Source organism: Polypterus senegalus, chromosome 7, assembly GCF_016835505.1.
Source record: "Polypterus senegalus isolate Bchr_013 chromosome 7, ASM1683550v1, whole genome shotgun sequence".
NCBI lineage: Eukaryota > Metazoa > Chordata > Cladistia > Polypteriformes > Polypteridae > Polypterus > Polypterus senegalus.
This window is the reverse complement of record NC_053160.1, coordinates 184,485,012-184,506,313: the sequence shown is the minus strand read 5'-3', so window position 1 is coordinate 184,506,313 and position 21,302 is coordinate 184,485,012. Positions and strand designations below refer to the sequence as shown.

At 41.3% G+C, this 21,302-nt stretch overlaps 1 protein-coding gene across 1 annotated transcript in view; it reads left to right on the top strand.

Moving 5' to 3' along the window:
• Positions 1-19,541, top strand: part of tek (TEK tyrosine kinase, endothelial) — a 126,167-nt gene extending 106,626 nt beyond the window's left edge. The window contains exons 17-22 of the mRNA XM_039759703.1: positions 3,289-3,359; positions 7,161-7,201; positions 11,744-11,840; positions 12,211-12,310; positions 15,069-15,154; positions 18,391-19,541. Of these exons, the coding sequence (XP_039615637.1) occupies positions 3,289-3,359; positions 7,161-7,201; positions 11,744-11,840; positions 12,211-12,310; positions 15,069-15,143 (384 nt within the window). The 3' untranslated portion in view covers positions 15,144-15,154; positions 18,391-19,541. The remainder of the gene's footprint in view (positions 1-3,288; positions 3,360-7,160; positions 7,202-11,743; positions 11,841-12,210; positions 12,311-15,068; positions 15,155-18,390) is intronic.
• The last annotated feature ends 1,761 nt before the right edge of the window (positions 19,542-21,302 follow it).

The following is a 21,302-nucleotide window of genomic DNA, read 5'->3' as shown; positions in this document are numbered from 1 at the left end:
TAAATGATGTCTCACTGCCTTATGTCACGTGACGTTGTAAAAACAATACTTGTCCTTTATTTCTTGCCCCGGGCGTGGTTATATCTGTTTCTTGCAGGATGTATAACGCTGCTCGCGTTGTGAAGGGGGTGCAGCTGAATGCACGCTAAGGAGATGCCGTTGGATCATCTGCTGCTGACGAGTTGCATGTTTTGCTTGTCGCTTGTTGTTGTTTTAAGAGCTGGGAGCACATGAAGCGTGTCTGCCAACAGCAATCCAACAACTGTTAGGTTAGATGTCCACGGACTTGTTTTAAATGATGTCTCACTGCCTTATCTCACGTGACGTTGTAAAAACAATACTTGTCCTTTATTTCTGGCCCCGGGCGTAGTTATATCTGTTTCTTGCAGGATGTATAACGCTGCTCGCGTTGTGAAGGGGGAGCAGCTGAACGCACGCTAAGGAGATGCCGTCGGATCATCTGCTGTCTTTCTGCTGCTGCTGTCGCGCTGCCTGTTGTTAATTTCAAAGCCTGTACAGCAGCCGTTCTGCCACTCGCGCTGTGAATGGGGGTGGGGGGTAGTTAGGGTGGCAGAACGCACGTTAAGGAGATGCCGTCGGATCATCTGCTGTCTTTCTGCTGCTGGCGAGCTGCCTGTTCTGCTTGTCGCATGTTGTTGTTTTAAGAGCTGGGAGCACATGAAGCGTGTCTGCCGACAGCAATCCAACAACTGTTAGGTTAGATGTCCGTGGACTTGTTTTAAATGATGGCGCACTGCCTTGTCTCTCGTGACGTTGTAAAAACAACACTTGTCCTTTATTTCCGGCCCCGGGTGTGGTTAAATCTCTTTCTCGTAGGACGTATAACATTGCTCACGTTGTGAAGTGGGGGGGGGCAGCTGCTGTTGTGCTGCCCATCGATCACTTTAAAGCCTGTACAGCCGCTGTCCTTTGTGCCACTTGGTGTCTCTGCAGCTCGCGTTGTGAAGAGGGGGTGTTAGGGGGCTGAATGCATGCAAGGAGAAGTGGTCGGATCATCTGCTGCGAGGTTCGTGTTTTGCTTGTTGCTTGTCATTGTTTTAAGTATCTCTGAGAAGATCACGTCTCGTCTCCCTAGTCTGCCTCCCCAAGATTTTTTGTTATAATAGAGAGATAATTTTAACTAAATAAATTAAACAAAATTTTCTTGTTTCATTGTTTGCCCATAATTCAGTAAAATATAACGGTAACATTACAAGATAGAAGACATTTCCATAGTCTGTCTGTACCTTTTAACTTCATGCAAAAGTTAGCCTAATGTAGGTGGTGGAAACGATTAAGAAAGCTCAAGAAGGTTTTGCACTGCAAAGTAGCAGGTAAGTACAAATCTCACGTGACACTTCCTTAAGTTTTTTCCAGAGTACCACAGCTTCAAACAGTGAAATATTCAAATTTTAAAAGCAAATTGATAAATGAATGTCTTTTGACCACTTACAGTTGTGCTTGAAAGTTTGTGAACCCTTTAGAATTTTCTATATTTCTGCATAAATATGACCTAAAACATCATCAGATTTTCACTCAAGTCCTAAAAGTAGATAAAGAGAAACCAGTTAAACAAATGAGACAAAAATATTATACTTGGTCATTTATTTATTAAGGAAAATGATTGAATATTACATATTTGTGAGTGGCAAAAGTATGTGAACCTCATGGATGATCAGTTAGTTTGAAGGTGAAATTCGAGTCAATGGGATGCCAATCAGGTGTGAGTGGGCACCCTGTGTTATTTAAAGAACAGGATCTATCAAAGTCTGCTCTTCACAACACATGTTTGTGGAAGTGTATCATGGCACGAACAAAGGAGATTTCTGAGGACCTCACAAAAAGAGTTGTTGATGCTCATCAGGCTGGAAAAGGTTACAAAACCATCTCTAAAGAGTTTGGACTCCACCAATCCACAGTCAGACAGATTGTGTACAAATGGAGGAAATTCAAGACCATTGTTACCCTCCCCAGGAGTGGTCGACCAACAAAGATCACTCCAAGAGCAAGGCGTGTAATAGTCGGCGAGGTCACAAAGGACCCCAGGGTAACTTCTAAGCAACTGAAGGCCTCTCTCACATTGGCTAATGTTCATGTTCATGAGTCCACCATCAGGAGAACGCTGAACAACAATGGTGTGCATGGCAGGGTTGCAAGAAGAAAGCCACTGCTCTCCAAAAAAACATTGCTGCTCGTCTGCAGTTTGCTAAAGATCACATGGACAAACCAGAAGGCTATTGGAAGGATGTTTTGTGGTCGGATGAGACCAAAATAGAACTTTTTGGTTTAAATGAAAAGCGTTATGTTTGGAGACAGGAAAACACTGCATTCCAGCATAAGAACCTCATCCCATCTGAGAAACATGGTGGTGGTAGTATCATGGTTTGGGCCTGTTTTGCTGCATCTGGGCCAGGACGGCTTGCCTTCATTGATGGAACAATGAATTCTGAATTATATCAGAGAATTCAAAAGGAAAATGTCAGGACATCTGTCCATGAACTGAATCTCAAGAGAAGGTGGATCATGCAGCAAGACAACGACCCTAAGCATACAAGTCGTTCTACCAAAGAATGGTTAGAGAAGAATAAAGTGAATGTTCTGGAATGGCCAAGTCAAAGTCCTGACCTTAATCCAATGGAAATGTTGTGGAAGGACTTGAAGTGAGCAGTTCATGTGAGGAAACCCACCAACATCCCAGAGTTGAAGCTGTTCTGTACGGAGGAATGGGCTAAAATTCCTCCAAGCCGTGTGCAGGAATGATCAGAAGTTACCGGAAACGTTTAGTTGCAGTTATTGGGGGGTCACACCAGACACTGAAAGCAAAGGGTCACATACTGTTGCCACTCACAGATATGTAATATTCGATCATTTTCCTTTAATAAATAAATGACCAAGTATAATATTTTTGTCTCATTTGTTTAACTGGTTTCTCTTTATCTACTTTTAGGACTTGAATGAAAATCTAATGATGTTTTAGGTCATATTTATGCAGAAATATAGAAAATTCTAAAGGATTCACAAACTTTCAAGCACAACTGTACAAAACTTAGACAGCAAGAGTATTATACTCATTATATGTGAAAACAGGTAGATGAAAGTAAAGCTCATTCTGGCCCTCTATATAAAATCTGTAGTGGAAAACCCATAATGGAAAAACAAATTTGCACAGGTTGTAGTCATTCTGTTTCTAATTTATATATAAATACAGCAGTACAGTTTGCAGTTATATAGAAGTTATCATTTAAGTTGCTATAGACAACAATTTCGATAATCTTGCCTCTTCCACAGGGACGGCTACCAGTTCGATGGATGGCGATCGAGTCTTTGAATTACAGTGTCTACACAACTAATAGTGATGTGTAAGTACGCAGCTGTTTTAATCAGAACGCAAACCTTTCAAAAGAAGTGCAGGTCATATTCTGCTAATCCCCAAAGATATACTTTTGGGTCAAATCCTTTTTTTGTATCATTTCCATCATCATATAATAATAATTGAGAACCACAATCATAAACATGTGTAGAAAGAATGGATTTGTAAATGTTTTGTCTGCTCATGGCTTTGAACATTTTTAGATATTTCTTACTAAAAGAAAATTTTGCTGAACTATGTCACGATGAATAGGAAAGGTTATAAGTATTTTTGCAGAAACCTTAATTGTAGACCGCCTTTATGAAGTCTACTGTAATTACAGCTGTCATGCTTTCTGGAGAAATACAAAATAACATATTGTACGGAGACAAGATCACGTTTTTTTCTACAAATGCCCAAACAAAACTAATACAATGCTAGTTATCCACATAATGTGAACACACTTCACTGACTTGACACAATTACATATTCATACTTAAGATTGCACCTCCTTTTTGTTATAGTTTTCTTTTTTTTGAAAATTTGTCAGTTTTCCCATGCTCCCCTGTTATTAAATTATTACATTTTATTTGGCTGACTTACAACAATTGTGTCATTAACTTGGGATTTGTAAGCCCAATAAGTCCCAAAAATGACAAACAATATGAATTAGGGTTAGGGATTAATAAAATATCCTATCTATCTATCTATCTATCTATCTATCTATCTATCTATCTATCTATCTATCTATCTGTTATATAGTGCCTTTCATATCTATCTATCTATCTATCTATCTATCTATCTATCTATCTATCTATCTATCTGTTATATAGTGCCTTTCATATCTATCTATCTATCTATCTATCTATCTATCTATCTATCTATCTATCTGTTATATAGTGCCTTTCATATCTATCTATCTATCTATCTATCTATCTATCTATCTATCTATCTGTTATATAGTGCCTTTCATATCTATCTATCTATCTATCTATCTATCTATCTATCTATCTATCTATCTATCTATCTATCTATCTATCTATCTATCTATCTATCTATCGCCCACTGGGTGTTGGGGGAAACTATCAAACCCAGCTAGGCAGGAAAGGGCAACATGGGATCTTTATAAACAGAAGATGAGCTCAATGAGAAAATAAGCTCAGAAAGGCACAAAGGCAACAGGAGCTACCTGAAACAATGTGGCAATCCAAGGCAAACTTGTCACAATACACAACTGCAGAAGACAAAGTCAAAAACAAAGCATAAGGTAAAAAATCCATTAATTACACATAAAACACAGAATATCCACAAAAAGAAAGTCACATTCAGTGAATCGCAAGGGATTGTGGGATTTCCACAGCCGCCTCTTGACGGGGTTAGTCAGGTGGCCCCGTCACTTAGGGAGCCACCCACAAGATACATGGAATATAAGAGAACAAGCGCAGACACACTAAAATGAAACAATACACAAAACTAATAAAAAACACAGAACAATGCAGCTAATTAGCACCAGAAACACTATTAAAATATACAAAAGAATCAAAAATGGATAAAGTGACATTAAAAATAAATTTTAACACCAGCTAAGGGAGGAACCCTAGCTGAAATATATCAGACAGGTTACATTTCGTTCATTTTTCCAGTTGGAGCACAGACAGGTAAAGTGAGCTGCTCATGGCATAGCAGGATTTGAACCTACAATCGCAGGTGAAGTCCAAAGCTTTAACTCCCACACCACACTGCCTGCTTGTTTGCTTTGGGTTTCGTCTGTAATTTTGCCCAAGATCCTTTCTGCTCAAACTTCTATTTAGGGCGTTATCTGATGAGTCCTTTTTAGATAGATAGATAGATAGATAGATAGATAGATAGATAGATAGATAGATAGATAGATAGATAGATAGATAGATACTTTATTAATCCCAAGGGGAAATTCACATAATTCAGCAGCAGTATACTGCTAAAAAACAATATTAAATTAAATTTTGATAACAATGCAGGTATAGCAGACAATTCCGGGAGGAATTGAAGAGTCGCATAGTGTGGGGTCTCCTCAGTCTGTCAGTGGAGCAGGATGGTGACAGCAGTCTGTCGCAGAAGCTGCTCCTCTGTCTGGAGATGATCCTGTTCAGTGGATGCAGTGGATTCTCCATGATTGGCAGGAGCCTGCTCAGTGCCCGTCGCTCTGCCTTGGATGTCAGACTGCCCAACTCCGTGCCTACAATAGAGCCTGCCTTCTTAACAAGTTTGTCCAGGCGTGAGGCGTCCTTCATCTTTATGTTGCCTCCTCAGCACACCACTGCGTAGAAGAGGGCGCTCGCCACAACCGTCTGGTAGAACATCTGCAGCATCTTATTGCAGATGTTGAAGGACGTCAACCTTCTAAGAAAGTATAGTCGGCTCTGACCTTTCTTACATAGAGCATCAGTATTGGCAGTCCAGTCCAATTTATCATCCAGCTGCACTCCCAGGTATTTAAAGGTCTGCACCCTCTGCACACTCACCTCTGATGATAACAGGGTCTATGAGGGGCCTGGGCTTCCTAAAATCCACCACCAGCTCCTTGGTTTTGCTGGTGTTCAGGTGTAGGTGGTTTGAGTCGCACCATTTAACAAAGTCCTTGATGAGGTTCCTGTACTCCTCCTCCTGCCCACTCCTGATGCAGCCCACCATAGCAGTGTCATCAGTGAACTTTTGCACGTGGTAGGACTCCGAGTTGTATTAGACGTCTGATGTATGTTGGCTGAACAGGACCGGAGAAAGTCCAGTCCCTGCGGCGCTCCTGTGCTGCTGACCACAATGTCAGACCTGCAGTTCCCGAGACGCACATACTGAGGTCTGTCTGTAAGATAGTCCACGATCCAGGCCACCAGGTGTGAATCTACTCCCATCTCAGTCAGCTTGTCCCTAAGGAGCAGAGGTTGGATGCCGTTGAAGGAGCTAGAGAAGTCCAGAAACATAATTCTTAGAGCACCACTGCCTCTGTCCAAGTAGGAGAGGGATCGGTGTAGCATGTAGATGATGGCATCCTCTATCATTTACACTATATCCAGCTGTTGCCTCAGTTCCTTGCTGAGACATTACTTAACTCCTTCTTTTTGTTATGTGGTTGCCTTCTATGATTGCCTTTATGAGTTTTGTGAACCAGTTTTGTTTAATTTTCTGGTTCAGGCCTTTGGCTCTTGCTTTCATCATTTCTTTTTTTTTTTTGGTTATGACGACTTGTTTTTTTTTATTTGGGATTGTCTTAGTTGTTTAGCTCTTTCCTTTAATATTTTGGGTTTCTTTGCTTATTAAATATTGCTTATTTTATTCTTCTCCTTCTTCTTTTGGCTGCTTCCATTAGGGACTGCTACAGTGGACCATCTGTCCGCATATGCATTTGGCTAAATTTTACACCGGATGCTCTTCCTGGTGTAACCCTCCCCATATTGAGTTTTTATTAAAAGTATATTATTTTTGAATTTTAGTCTGATAATGGAAGGAGATTAGCTGAATATTAACTGTATTCATAATCATCACATCGTAGTGTAACACAGCGGCTAGCACTGCTGCCTTTTACTGTCTCTGTGGAGTTTGTCAAGTTTTGCTGGTCTCCTCTGATTACATCCCCAAAGTAACACTTTAATTTAGGTTAATTGTTGACTTTAAATTAGTCTGACTTTTGATTGTGTGGGTGTGCGTGTGCCCTGTCGTACACCAGGTGTTACTGGGATATTTTCTGGCTTCCTACACTCCTGAATTAGGGTTAGGGTTAGAACTAGAAGACTATCAGAATATGTAATGATCTCATTTCCATTTCTCTTTTTCCCAGTTGGTCCTTTGGTATACTTCTATGGGAGATTGTAAGCTTAGGTAAGTAACATGTTCAGCCATAATCAATCAATCTTGAGACTATGGTTGATTTTATAAAGTCTAGTGTTGTTGATGCCATTCATCTCCTTTTCTTGGCTATTCTCGTTAAGGGTTGCCACAGCGGATCATCTTTTTCTGTATCCTTCTGTCCTCATCATCTTGCTCTGTCACACCCATCACCTGCATGTCCTCCCTCACCACATCCATAAACCTTCTCTTAGGCCTTCCTCTTCTCCTCTTCCCTGTCAGCTCTATCCTTAGCACCCTTCTCCCAATATACCCAGCATCTCTCCTCTGCACATGTCCAAACCAACACAATCTCACCTCTCTGACTTTGTCTCCCAGCCGTCCAACTTGAGCTGACCTTCTAATGTCCTAATTTCTAATTCTGTCCATTCTCGTCTCACCCAAAGCAAATCTTAACATCTTTAACTCTGCCACCTCCAGCTCTGTCTCCTGTGCCACCGTCTCCAGCCCATATAACACAGCTGGTCTCACTACCGTCCTGTAGACCTTCCCTGTCACTCTTGCTGATACCCGTCTGTCACAAGTCACTCCTGACACTCTTCCTTGCCTGTACTCTCTTCTTCACTTCTCTTCCACAATCCCCATTACTCTGTACTGCTGATCCCAAGTATTTAAACTCACCCATCTCCCTCACTCCCACCATTCCACTGACCTCCCTCTCAATCACTCACATTTAAATTAATTGTTGTTCATGCCAATCATTTTTTATAATGTATATCCAATTTATTTTCATCTGTTGAAGAATGGTGCACGATAACATTTGCTAGGTATGGACTTGAAGGATTAAGACATGCTGCAAATTTGACTGTTTTGAAGACTTTTTATAAGGGACAGTGATCAAGTGAGATTGTCAGAGCAGCGACCTGCGTTGACCAATTTAGAGACCCCCCAGCAACACACTACCGATATAAACAACAGCAGCTCACGTCCCACTGGTAGCAGCCCCCAACTCAGTAGATGACAAACACTGATTCAGACCAATCTGCACTTTGCAGAGCTCCATCTAGTGCCACTTGGTGGCCCTGCAGTCATAGCCAAGGACACCATGATAGGTCCTACTTGATATCCTTTGAGAGACCAACCATTTTACAAATGCCTGACCTTTTCTTTTAGGGTGATAGTTTGTCATTATGGCTATCAGACCTCAGGGGTGGTTTAATGATTGAGTTTTTTATTGATTATTACTTTATTGAATTCGTGTAACAACGAATTTACATACTACTAGAAAGCCACTAGAAAGTTATATTAGTGCCTTTGCAATAGCTCTGCATTCTGTTGTTAATGAGGTCTATGGTGACATATAGCAGTCTTACCTCTTCTAATCTCAGTTTTTAACAAATGATTAAATTGCCAATTACATAAAAAATGCAGCATACATACAGTGGGATGCAAAAGTTTGGGCAACCTTGTTACTAGTCATTATTTTCCTGTATAAATCGTTGGTTGTTACGATAAAAAATGTCAGTTAAATATATCATATAGGAGACACACACAGTGATATTTGAGAAGTGAAATGAAGTTTATTGGATTTACAGAAAGTGTGCAATAATTGCTCAAACAAAATCAGGCAGGTGCATAAATTTGGGCACCACAAAAAAGAAATGAAATCAATATTTAGTAGATCCGCCTTTTGCAGAAATTACAGCCTCTAAACGCTTCCTGTAGGTTCCAATGAGAGTCTGGATTGTGGTTGAAGGTATTTTGGACCATTCCTCTTTACAAAACATCTCTAGTTCATTCAGGTTTGATGGCTTCCGAGCATGGACAGCTCTCTTTAACTCACACCACAGATTTTCAATTCTATTCAGGTCTGGGGACTGAGATGGCCATTCCAGAACGTTGTACTTGTTCCTCTGCATGAATGCCTTAGTGGATTTTGAGCAGTGTTTCGGTCGTTGTCTTGTTGAAAGATCCAGCCCCGCCGCAGCTTCAGCTTTGTCACTGATTCCTGGACATTGGTCTCCAGAATCTGCTGATACTGAGTGGAATCCATGCGTCCCTCAACTTTGACAAGATTCCCAGTCCCTGCACTGGCCACACAGCCCCACAGCATGATGGAACCACCACCATATTTTACTGTAGGTAGCAGGTGTTTTTCTTGGAATGCTGTGTTCTTTTTCCTCCATGCATAACGCCCTTGTTATGCCCAAATAACTCCATTTTAGTTTCATCAGTCCACAGCACCTTATTCCAAAATGAAGCTGGCTTGTCCAAATGTGCTTGAGCAGACCTCAAGCGGCTCTGTTTGTGCTTCCTCTGCATCACTCTCGCATACAGCATCTCCTTGTGTAAAGTCGCAATGGTTGAACGATGCACAGTGACTCCATCTGCTGCAAGATGATGTTGTAGGTCTTTGGTGCTGGTCTGTGGGTTGACTCTGACTGTTCTCACCATTCGTCGCTTCTGTCTATCCGAAATCTTTCTTGGTCTGCCACTTCGAGCCTTAACTTGAACTGAGCCGGTGGTCTTCCATTTCCTCAATATGTTCCTAACTGTGGAAACAGACAGCTTCAATCTCTGGGACAGCTTTCTGTATCCTTCCCCTAAACCATGATGGTGAACAATCTTTGTCTTCAGGTCCTTTGAGAGTTGTTTTGTGACCCCATGTTGCTACTCTTCAGAGAAAATTAAAGGAGGAGGGAAACTTACAATTGACCCCCTTAAATACTCGGATTCACCTGTGTATGTAGGTCAGGGGTCACTGAGCTTACCAAGCCAATTGGAGTTCCAATAATTAGTTCTAAAAGTTTGGGAATCAATAAAATGACAACGGTGCCCAAATTTATGCACCTGCCTGATTTTGTTTGAACAATTATTGCACACTTTCTGTAAATCCAATAAACTTCATTTCACTTCTCAAATCTCACTGTGTGTGTCTCCTATATGATAGATTTAACTGACATTTTTTATCATAACAACCAACGATTTATACAGGAAAATAATGACTATTAACAAGGTTGCCCAAACTTTTGCATGCCACTGTATGTTATTGCCTTTCAGCTTGTCTCATAGATCATTTAAACATCTTGTTCTGCCTAAACTCTTATTATTGAGAAACAGGACAACATGACGAACATCCTAAATCATGTTACTTTATAAAACATAAATGGGGCAAAGTGGAAAGGAGTATATCTGTACATTTTAAGTGTATTCTGTGAATATAGAAATTTTAAACATCTTCAACAGTTGCCGGTTAACCTTTTATATTGAAATCCACTCATTTGAAATTGTAAATGCTGGTTAGATTAAGTAAACATCTTGAGCAGTTGATTTTGCAATACAGGCAAAGACGGAGTGTGACGATGCAGGTTCTGCTCCATACTCCCATCCGCTGTTAGGATGCCCTTGAACCCAACACCGTCGGTAATGTCACCGATGATCTAGACAGTGGAGGCAATAACAAGTGAGCAAGGGGATGGTTCAAAAAAGGGCTTTTATTAAAATAGTCAACAAAAAAAACAAAGTGTCCACAAAGTTCAAAACTGTTCAAATAAATAATCCAATAAAAGAAACGTGGAGATAAAACAAAAACAAATCAATAAATAATAGATAATAGATAAAACGTTCTATATGAAGCAGTCTTTAAAAACAAATGACAAGCTCGGTGCTTGTTCTTTGTTAGCGTCTCACCTGCTTCTCCCACTTGGGCTTTGCAGCAGGTGACACTCTCTCTGCAACTGCCCTTATCTACACACAAACACAGGTCTGGAGACCTCCCGATCCTGGCTTCGGTCTGGCACCCATCCCAGGCCTGAGACTTGGACTCCTTAGTTTCCAGGACTCCCACACCAAGGACTGCAACTCCAAGTCTCGCGACTCCCGCTGCCTTTCCGGTCTTCTACGGCCAGTCGCCCTTCGCTGGTCACTCCCGCTACCTAATGCTTCAGCTCCTGGGTGTCAGCCTAACACCCAGGCATCCTTGCAGCTGCCCGTGAGTGCTTGTTCGCTCGCCCACGCGCTGTCTGTCTGTCTCTCTCTCTCTCGTTACTGCTTCCTCCGTTTCCTTCTCTTTTCGTTTTTTCTCATCTCTTAATCTCCTTCTTAACTGACTCGCGTTTCTTATATATTTGGGGGGCCATAGCAGCTGCAGCACATTAGCCACAGGAACAATCACGGATGTGGGCAGTCCCTCACCTGTGCACTAGGTGAGAAATGCCCACACCGCAGATCGCCCCATGGCCACCACGAACCCTCACTAAGCGCGGTGATTATTTATTCCAACGGCCTTTGCTGAGCGAGCTGTGGACACATAACACCACACGGAGACAATACATCCATTAAACTGTGACAAACCGATTTGGAACATTTAAGGTTTATTTGACTGGGTGGTTGGTATGTCTCAAGACATAACTTTCTTTTAAGGAACCCATGAAATTAAATAAATTGAATAACAGGCAGCATTTTAAAAGGTGCTCTCATTTGACTGCTCAGGCTGGCACACACAGTGTAGTGTGTTCTAATTTGTTTCACTTTGTATTTCATTAATCGCATTGCTCTGTAACTGTCTGATTCAAGGTGGCACACCTTACTGTGGGATGACCTGTGCTGAACTGTATGAGAAGCTGCCTCAAGGAAACCGACTGGAGAAACCCCTGAATTGTGATGATGAGGTGTAAGTTAAAAACAAACCAAGCGTACAAACGGAAATAGACTATTCACTCCTTCTAATTTTAATTAACTTGCAAAAACATATTCAATTTTTTAAAATCCTGTCCTTGTCATTCTGGAGTGTTGCTTGATGAGGTAAAAAAATGAAAGCCAGTGATTTTACATAGTGAAATGTGAAAAAAGTGAAGGGGTCTGAGTACGTCCTGAACCCATTACACATTTTATTGGATGCATGATTTAAAATAAATAAAAGTCAAAGTAAAATGATCAAAACATAATGAGCTTGTTATTTTTCACTTATTGTAACGAATAGAACTAGATACACGTGGTGTTGTTATAGATTGTCTCTACTGATATCTTTATTGAATTGAAAGGTTTGACTTGATGAAGCAGTGCTGGCGTGAGAAGCCGTATGAACGGCCATCATTTGCACAGATCCTGTTATCACTGAATAGAATGCTAGAAGAGAGAAAGGTATGTGATTCCGAAGTAGATTTTAATCCCTGTATTCAAATAATATGATCCTCTATTTGTAAGACAAACATACTATATTGCAAATACACTTAGAGGCCACTTATTTACATACAGTACATCTATCAGCTACCATACTTTGTCCAAGACTGGTTTCTGTCTTGTGGTCAACCTGTCTCCCTAAAATGTGTTAAGCAGGATTGATATTATTATCCAGGATTGGGTGGGACCCACATTTTCCTTTGAAGTGCCGGATTCATCAAGGTGCTGGAAATATTCCTTAAGTGATGATAGAGATAGATAGACACTTTATTAATCCCAAGGGGAAACTCACATACTCCAGCAGCAGCATACTGATAAGGAACAATATTAAATTAAAGAGTGATGACAATGCAGGTATAACAGACAATAACTTTGTATACTGTTAACGTTTAAGCGGATGGAACTGAAGAGTCACATAGTGTGGGGTCTCCTCAGTCTGTCAGTGGAGCAGGATGGTGACAGCAGTCTGTCACTGAAGCTGCTCCTCTGTCTGGAGATGATCCTGTTCAGTGGGTGCAGTGGACTCTCCATGATTGACAGGAGTCTGCTCAGCGCCCGTCGCTCTGCCACGGATGTCAAACTGTCCAGCTCCGTGCCTACAATAGAGCCTGCCTTCCTCACCAGTTTGTCCAGGTGTGAGGCGTCCCTCTTCTTTATGCTGCCTCTCCAGCACACCACCGCGTAGAAGAGGGCGCTCAGTATAACCGTCTGATAGAACATCTGCAGCATCTTATTGCTGATGTTGAAGGACGTCAACCTTCTAATGAAGTATAGTCGGCTCTGTTCTTTCTTGCACAGAACATCAGTATTGGCAGTCCAGTCCAGTTTATCATCCAGCTGCACTCCCAGGTATTTATAGGTCTGTACCCTCTGCACAGTCACCTCTGATGATTACGGGGTCCATGAGGGGCCTGGGCCTCCTAAAATCCACCACCAGTTTCTTGGTTTTGGTGGTGTTCAATTGTAGGTGGTTTGAGTCGCCCCATTTAACAAAGTCCTTGATGAGGTTCCTATACTCCTCCTCCTGCCCACTCCTGATGCAGCCCACGATAGCAGCGTCATCAGTGAACTTTTACACGTGGCAGGACTCCGAGTTGCATTGGAAGTCCGATGTATGTTGGCTGAACAGGACCGGAGAAAGTCCAGTCCCCCTCCGGCACTCCTGTGCTGCTGACCACCATGTCAGACCTGCAGTTCCTGAGACACACTTACTGCAGTCTGTCTGTAAGATAGTCAATGATCCATGCCACCTGGTATGAAGTGTGCTGATGCATTCAAACTCAATAGCGTCATGCAGTTACTGCAGATTGCTCAACCATGCATTTATACTGTGAACTTTCTATTCATGTGATTAATTAGGAAAAAATTAAATCATGAAAACACTAGTAATGGGTGATTAAATGGAAGTGTGTGATGTCATCAGTACTATGTTTTGCAGGTAGATGTTTAAAGCACAAATCCACTTCTTCTTTCAGCTGATCTCGTTAGGGGTTGCCACAGTGGATCATCTTCTTCCATATCTCTCTGTTCTCATCATCTTGCTCTATTACACCCATCACCTGCATGTCCTCACCCACCACATCCATAAACCTTCTCTTAGGCCTTCCTCTTCTCCTCTTCCCTGTCAGCTCTATCCTTAGCACCCTTCTCTCATTATACCCCTCATCTCTCCTCTTCACATGTCCAAACCAACACAATCTCACCTCTCTGACTTTGTCTCCCAACCTGAGCTGATCCTCTAATGTCCTCATTTCTAATCCTGTCTATCCTCGTCACACCATTTTTAACTCTGGCACCTCCAGCTCTGTCTCTTGTGCCACCGTCACCAGCCCATATAACATAGCTGGTCTCATTGCTGTCCTGTAGACCTTCCCTTTCACTCTTGCTGGTACCCGTCTGTCACAAATCACTCCTGACACTCTTCTCCACCCATTCCACCCTGCCTGCACTCTCTTTTTCACCTCTCGTCCCCAATTTCTCGTTACTGTTTAAAGCACAAATGCAGATACGGATTTGCAATTCTCATTCACTTCATTTTAGGATTCTTTTGAGTTCAAACAACAACTCTGCCACTGATGATTCTTTCATACTAGAAAATATTCTTTGCTTTGTACAATTTGTTATTGGACTCATTTTAAAGAGACATATAAGCTTTATATTAAACTAACACAGGGTGGTCCACATCTAATTATGCAGATCCAGATCGTCTGGATGACTTTGAATTTTGCGCAATTCCAGTTTGGCACGAAGACGATTCTTCATGTCGTCAGTTCGCACACTTCTCGATGGTCCAGGATTTTTTGGGTGATTTTCTATGTAATAAACTTAATAAGTTATAGCGTAATGAAAATGGCATAATTAGATCTGGACCACCCTATACATCTGTGTCCCATTGTATGTTCAAGAAAGTAGTCTCATAAAATTCAACATTATAAAATAATGTAGAATCAATTCTATTTTTCTGAATTAGATTTCAAGGAAACTCTAGCATGTAAACTAGGAGTAAGCAGTTTTAGTAAATTGATAAACGGGCTATTAAAAATCTTAATATCTGATGTGTATCTAAGCAAAATAAAATATATAATTATTAGTATTTCTCAACACCAAATGATAAAACGGTGCACTGGTCATTTTGTGGCATATTTCAAAGTCTTAGTAATTCAATTTTTTTCTTGTCTGATAGCTCACAAATAAACATTTTCTTCATCTCATTTTGCAGACCTATGTCAACACAACACTGTACGAGAAGTTTACATACGCTGGCATCGACTGTTCGGCTGAAGAGGCCGGCTAAATCAAAAAAAGGTAATCTGAAATAAAGGACTATCATGGTGAAACGTTTTATCTGACTTCATTAAGAGTTCAACTCTCAACCTTAAATCTGGAAGGAGTGGGAATCAAGGTGTGTGTAGCTGCGTTTACCCAAAATGACTGAAGTTCAGCAGCTCTATTTGGCAAAATGGGGTTTGACGTTAGCTTTTGACGCATTGAAATGATTCCACAGACAAAATATCTTCGTTTTTAAAAGCTTTAGCAAAAATTCATAGTGAAACATCCATCCATCCATCCATTTTCTAACCCGCTGAATCCGAATACGGGGTCACGGGGGTCTGCTGGAGCCAATCCCAGCCAACACAGGGCACAAGGCAGGAACCAATCCTGGGCAGGGTGCCAACCCACCGCAGGACACACACAAACACACCCACACACCAAGCACACACTAGGGCCAATTTAGAATCGCCAATCCACCTAACCTGCATGTTCTTGGATTGTGGGAGGAAACCGTACCGGAGGAAACCCACGCAGACACGGGAGAACATGCAAACTCCACGCAGGGAGAACCTGGGAAGCGAACCCGGTCTCTAACTGCGAGGCAGCAGCGCTACCACTGCGCCACCGTGCAGCCCATAGTGAAACAGTTGACACAAAAATGATAAAGCAAAGAAAGGAACGTTCTTGTTGAAACATTTCCATGCTAACCACTAATTCCATACACAAACTGACTCAATTAAAACACTGTATTACTGATTATAGCAGGAAAGTTCTATTTCATATTAACTTCATCCATCCATCCATTTTCTAACCCGCTGAATCCGAATACAGGGTCACGGGGGTCTGCTGGAGCCAATCCCAGCCAACACAGGGCACAAGGCAGGATCATATTAACTTACAGGGGGTAAAAGATGTGGTCGCTGAAAGTCGGGAACCACAAAGAAACGGAAACCAATATAAAATAAAAAAGCAATTTCTTTATTCTTGGTGAGTTAGAGAGACTGAAAATAAAAAGGTCTCAGTAAAGTTGATCTCTCCGGTTTTGATGGTGCTCAAAAACAAACTTAATTAACAGAATGAACGGGATTCTCATTAAAAATCTAGTTGGAGTGAAATTGGTTGGAGTTTGAAGCCCCAATTTAGCTGGCCATCTGTTGGCTTGTTTCTCATTTCTGTTTGGCTGCCATTAAATGAAGAAAACAATCAATTCAGAGCACTGAATCCTTAAAAACAGGGCTATTAAAATGAAGGGAGAAAGAATTTAATTAGTCACTGATTAGGAAAAGGGTTAGAATGAAAACCTGCTGACACTGCGGCCCACCAGGCCTGGAGTTCGACACCCCTGTTGTAGAGGGTCTGTGACTAAGTAGTTCAACAGAGATTGTAACTCTCCATTGGGTACTTCAGGTTTAAGTTTAAGAAATCTTAAGTTTTAAGGTACAATTAGCTGTGCTGCCTGTCTAAGATGGGATGAAACTTAAGTAATCAACGCAGACCTCAGAGTTAATGTTTCCAGTTCACCTAGCAATGCATATGCCTCTGTTATATGGCATTTTGTATGGGAATCATAAGAGCAGAGTTAAAATGTGTGATGTGGCATCTATTGGAATGACAAAGATATAGAAACCGGATAAACAGAGAGACACTTATCTGTTTATTAGGGTGAATTGTTGGCTTCTTTAGGCCAGGATGGAGAGCAGGTTTGAAATTTTTACAATAAATGATAGTGTCAGAAAATCCAGAATCATTAGATAGAACTTTATTTATTTCTCTGATTTTCTCAGTAAGGAGTCTACTCCTGAAACCAGACGTTACTGGCTCAAGGCTGACTGAAACTGAAATGCTTTGTGGTGCGAGTCCATAGCAATACTTGGGAGGGAGGCAATCATCCATTAACAGTCAGTTAGGCAGTCACTGTCCAACCCGCTACACCCTAACTACAGGGTCACGGGGGTCTGCTGGAGCCAATGCCAGCCAGCACAGGGCGCAAGGCAGGAAACAAACCCTGGGCAGGACGCCAGCCCACTACAGGGCGCACACACACACCCACTCACCCAGCACACAACAGTTACGCAAGACCTCAAGCCCCCCAAAAACTCATTTTAGGCCATCTTTGGACCTCTTTTGGGCTGAAAATTGACCTAATTATGATAAAGTTAACCAATAGGTGACTTCCGGAAAAATTATCAGAAGGATTTGATGTTGTGCATGCCACATCAACCACTCTCAAGGGTTCACCCTCTAATTAGGTACAAGGGCTCAATAACCCCTTTTCACAAAACTTTGAAAAAAAATGTGGAATGGTATTATAGGAACGTGGAGTGTAGTTGTACACTCTTTTGATGTTGCTAATCACAAATATGATCATATATTTCATTTTTTACTTGTGATCCTAGTCCTCTTAGAGCCAGTCCCATAAGGTTACAAATGACAAATGTCAAAAATAAGCACAACGTGAATGACCTATTTTAAGGTCATTAATTACAAATACGATGTAAGCTTTGATTTTTGATCATTTACTATGGACCTCTATCAGAGAGTGACAATAGAAAATATTTAGACCTATTTAAATCGACACATTTTTTAATATTTGAAATATTCATCCATCCATCCAGTATCCAATCCGCTGAATCCTAACTACAGGGTCACGGGGTCTGCTGGAGCCAATCCCAGCCAACACAGGGTGCAAGGCAGGAAACAAACCCCGGGCAGGGCGCCAGCCGACCGCAGGGCGCGCACACACACACCAGGCACAATTTTCATCCATCCATCCATTTTCCAACCTGCTGAATCAATCACGGGGGTCTGTTGGAGCCAATCCCAGCCAACACAATCCTGGGCAGGGTGCCAACCCACCGCAGGACACACACAAACACACCCACACACCAAGCACACCCTAGGGCCAATTTAAAATCGCCAATCCATGTCTTTGGACTGTGGGAGGAAACCCACACAGACACGGGGAGAACATGCAAACTCCACGCAGGGAGGACCTGGGAAACGAACCCTGGTCTCCTAACTGCGAGGCAGCAGCGCTACCCACTGTGCCACCGTGCCGCCCCCAGGGACAATTTAGGATCGCCAATCCATGTCTTTGGACTGTGGGAGGAAACCCACACAGACACGGGGAGAATATGCAAACTCCACGCAGAGAGGACCCGGGAAGCAAACCTGAACCCAGAACTCCTTACTACAAGGCAGCGGCGCTACCCACTGTGCCACTGTGCCGCCCCCCATTAACAGTTTTTCTTTTTTTTTTTCCTTATTAGACACAACTAAGGTGGTGCTGTAAGTGATCTGTGGGACACTTCCAGGAGAAGGCAACATCTTTGTTGGACTACAGAAAAAAATGGGAATATTATTGGAATGTCGCATAAGGATTAAAAGACAAAATCACCTCCACCAGTTACCGTGTGTTTTGGAAGACCAATCTGCCATGGACAGATATTCTCATGTTGCAAGTGTACATGCACAAAAAGGCTTACATGAAATGAAAGTTTTTTTTGTAAAATAATCCAAAAATTCAACCAAATTGAACTCACCTGGACTTTTAAGCCAATTTCCCCTGCAAGTCTGTGAATGCTGAATGTGTATTATATACTGTAACTGCTGGGCTATGGCATCTCCTCACTTTCACTCTGTTGGTACCTCAGTCTACTTTTGTACATCCTGAGATAACTGCAGTAATATTTGTGGCTTTTTGATCTCCTGTGCTCTTACTTTTGCAGTTCATTCGGTAAAAGCAGTGGCACATTTTGACTCCTGCAAGACATTTCTAATAGCTGCCAACTGTGAAATAATCTGCATACACATTCAATGTTTAGCTGCAAGTGGTCAAGCAAGACTGACCCAAAGAGAGGACTTGAGGACTTTACATATATGAAGCAATACAACACGTAGAAGATGATGTTCTAACTGAAAGTTAGGCTGTTGTATTAAGCAAATAATCTGAATATATTTTTTTAAAAAAGTATGTGCTGTTTATAAAAATATCCAACCTTTTGTTGACAGGTTTTTATTTTCCCTTTCAGTGATGGCTGCCGTTGTTAATCCACTGCTGCTTCATGTAACACCATAGGACTGCTTAGCTGTGTTGCAAGTAAATTAAAATATTTATATATATATATATATATATATATATATATATATATATATATATATATATATATATATATATATATATATATCTCTGCTTGTACATCCATATGGTGTACCTAGAAATTACGTGGAGAAATGTTTATTATTGACAATTGAAGACCTCTGTGCATTTTGTGTTATTCTGTACAAATGTTAATAAGTTTATTTTTAAAGCATGTAAGCACATTGGGTATTCTGTTCATTTTCCTTCAGTGTCCAACGACAAACTCTACAACTAATGTCTCAGTTGTTTCAGTAAAATTATGAATTTTCATTCGTTTAACCCTTTTTGCTATACAGCTAAATATCTTCTTCTTATATAATACGCTACCGTGGCTGTCCGTTTGTCTGTCCAGGATTTTAAATCATCTCGTAGCTTGCAAACTGTGTGACCGATTGACTTGAAATTGGGTACACAGACACTACGTGACGTCTACTATCCGCTTTCGGGGCGATGATTGACCTCCAAGGTTAATCTTCTTTTTATTTTATTGTAGAATCAACTCTCAGCAGCGTGTGGCGCTTACAATTAAGTCCATAAATATTTGGACAGAGACAACTTTTTTTCTCATTTTGGTTCTGTCCATCAACACAATGAATTTTAAATGAAACAACTCCGATGCAGTTGAAGTGCAGACTTTCAGCTTTAATTCAGCGAGTTGAACAAAACAATTGCATAAAAATGTGAGGCAACTAAAGCATTTGTTTAACACAATCCCTTCACTTCAGGGGCTCAAAAGTAATTGGATAATTAAATAACTGGAAATAAAATGTTCATTTCTAATACTTGGTTGAAAACCCTTTGCTGGCAATGCCAGCCTGAAGTCTTGAACTCCTGGACATCACCAGATGCTGGGTGTCCTTCTTTTTAATGCTCTGCCAGGCCTTTACTGCAGCGGCTTTCAGTTGCTGTTTGTTTGTGGGCCTTTCTGTCCGAAGTTTAGTCTTCAGCAAGTGAAATGCCTTCTCAGTTAGGTTAAGATCAGGTGGCTCACTTCTTTGCTTTAATAAACTCCTGGGTTGCTTTGGCTGTATGTTTTGGGTCATTGTCCATCTGTATCATGAAACGCCGCCCAGTCATTTAGCTGGATTTGAGCAGACAGTATGTCTCTGAACACCTCAGAATTCATTCGGCTGCTTCTGTCCTGTGTCACATCATCAATAAACACTATAAATAAATTTCAGTCAGGCTTCAGAACAAATCACAGCACAGAAACTGCACTCGTTAAAGTAGTAAATGTCTTGCGGGTCAATGCAGACAGAGGCCATTTATCTGTTCTCATCCTCTTAGATCTGAGTGCTGCATTTGACACCATTGATCACAACATTCTTAGAAATCGCCTTAGTCAATGGGTGGGCCTCTCTGGCAGTGTCTTAAATTGGTTTGAATCCTACCTGGCAGGGAGAAAATTCTTTGTGAGTTGTGGTAATCACATCTCAAAGACACATGATATCCGATATGGTGTTCCACAAGGCTCTATCCTGGGTCCGCTGCTCTTCTCAATCTACATGCTTCCGTTAGGTCAGATTATCTCAGGACACAACGTGAGCTACCACAGCTATGCTGATGACACACAGCTGTACTTATCTATAGCACCTGATGACTCCGACTCTCTCGATTCACTAACACAATGTCTGACTTGTATTTCTGAATGGATGAATAGTAACTTTCTCAAGTTAAATAAAGAGAAAACTGAAATTTTAGTAATTGGCAATAATGGATTCAATGAGGTTATCAGAAATAAACTTGATGCACTAGGATTAAAAGTTAAGACGGAAGTAAACAATTTAGGGGTAACCGTTGACTGTAATCTGAATTTTAAATCGCATATTCATCAGACCACTAAGACAGCATTTTTTAACTTAAGAAACATAAGTAAAGTTAGACCTCTTATATCATTGAAAGATGCTGAGAAATTAGTTCACACTTTTGTTTTCAGTCGACTAGATTACTGTAACGCACTCCTCTCAGGACCACCCAAAAAAGATATAAATCACTTGCAACGAGTGCAGAATGCAGCTGCTAGAATCCTAACTAGGAAAA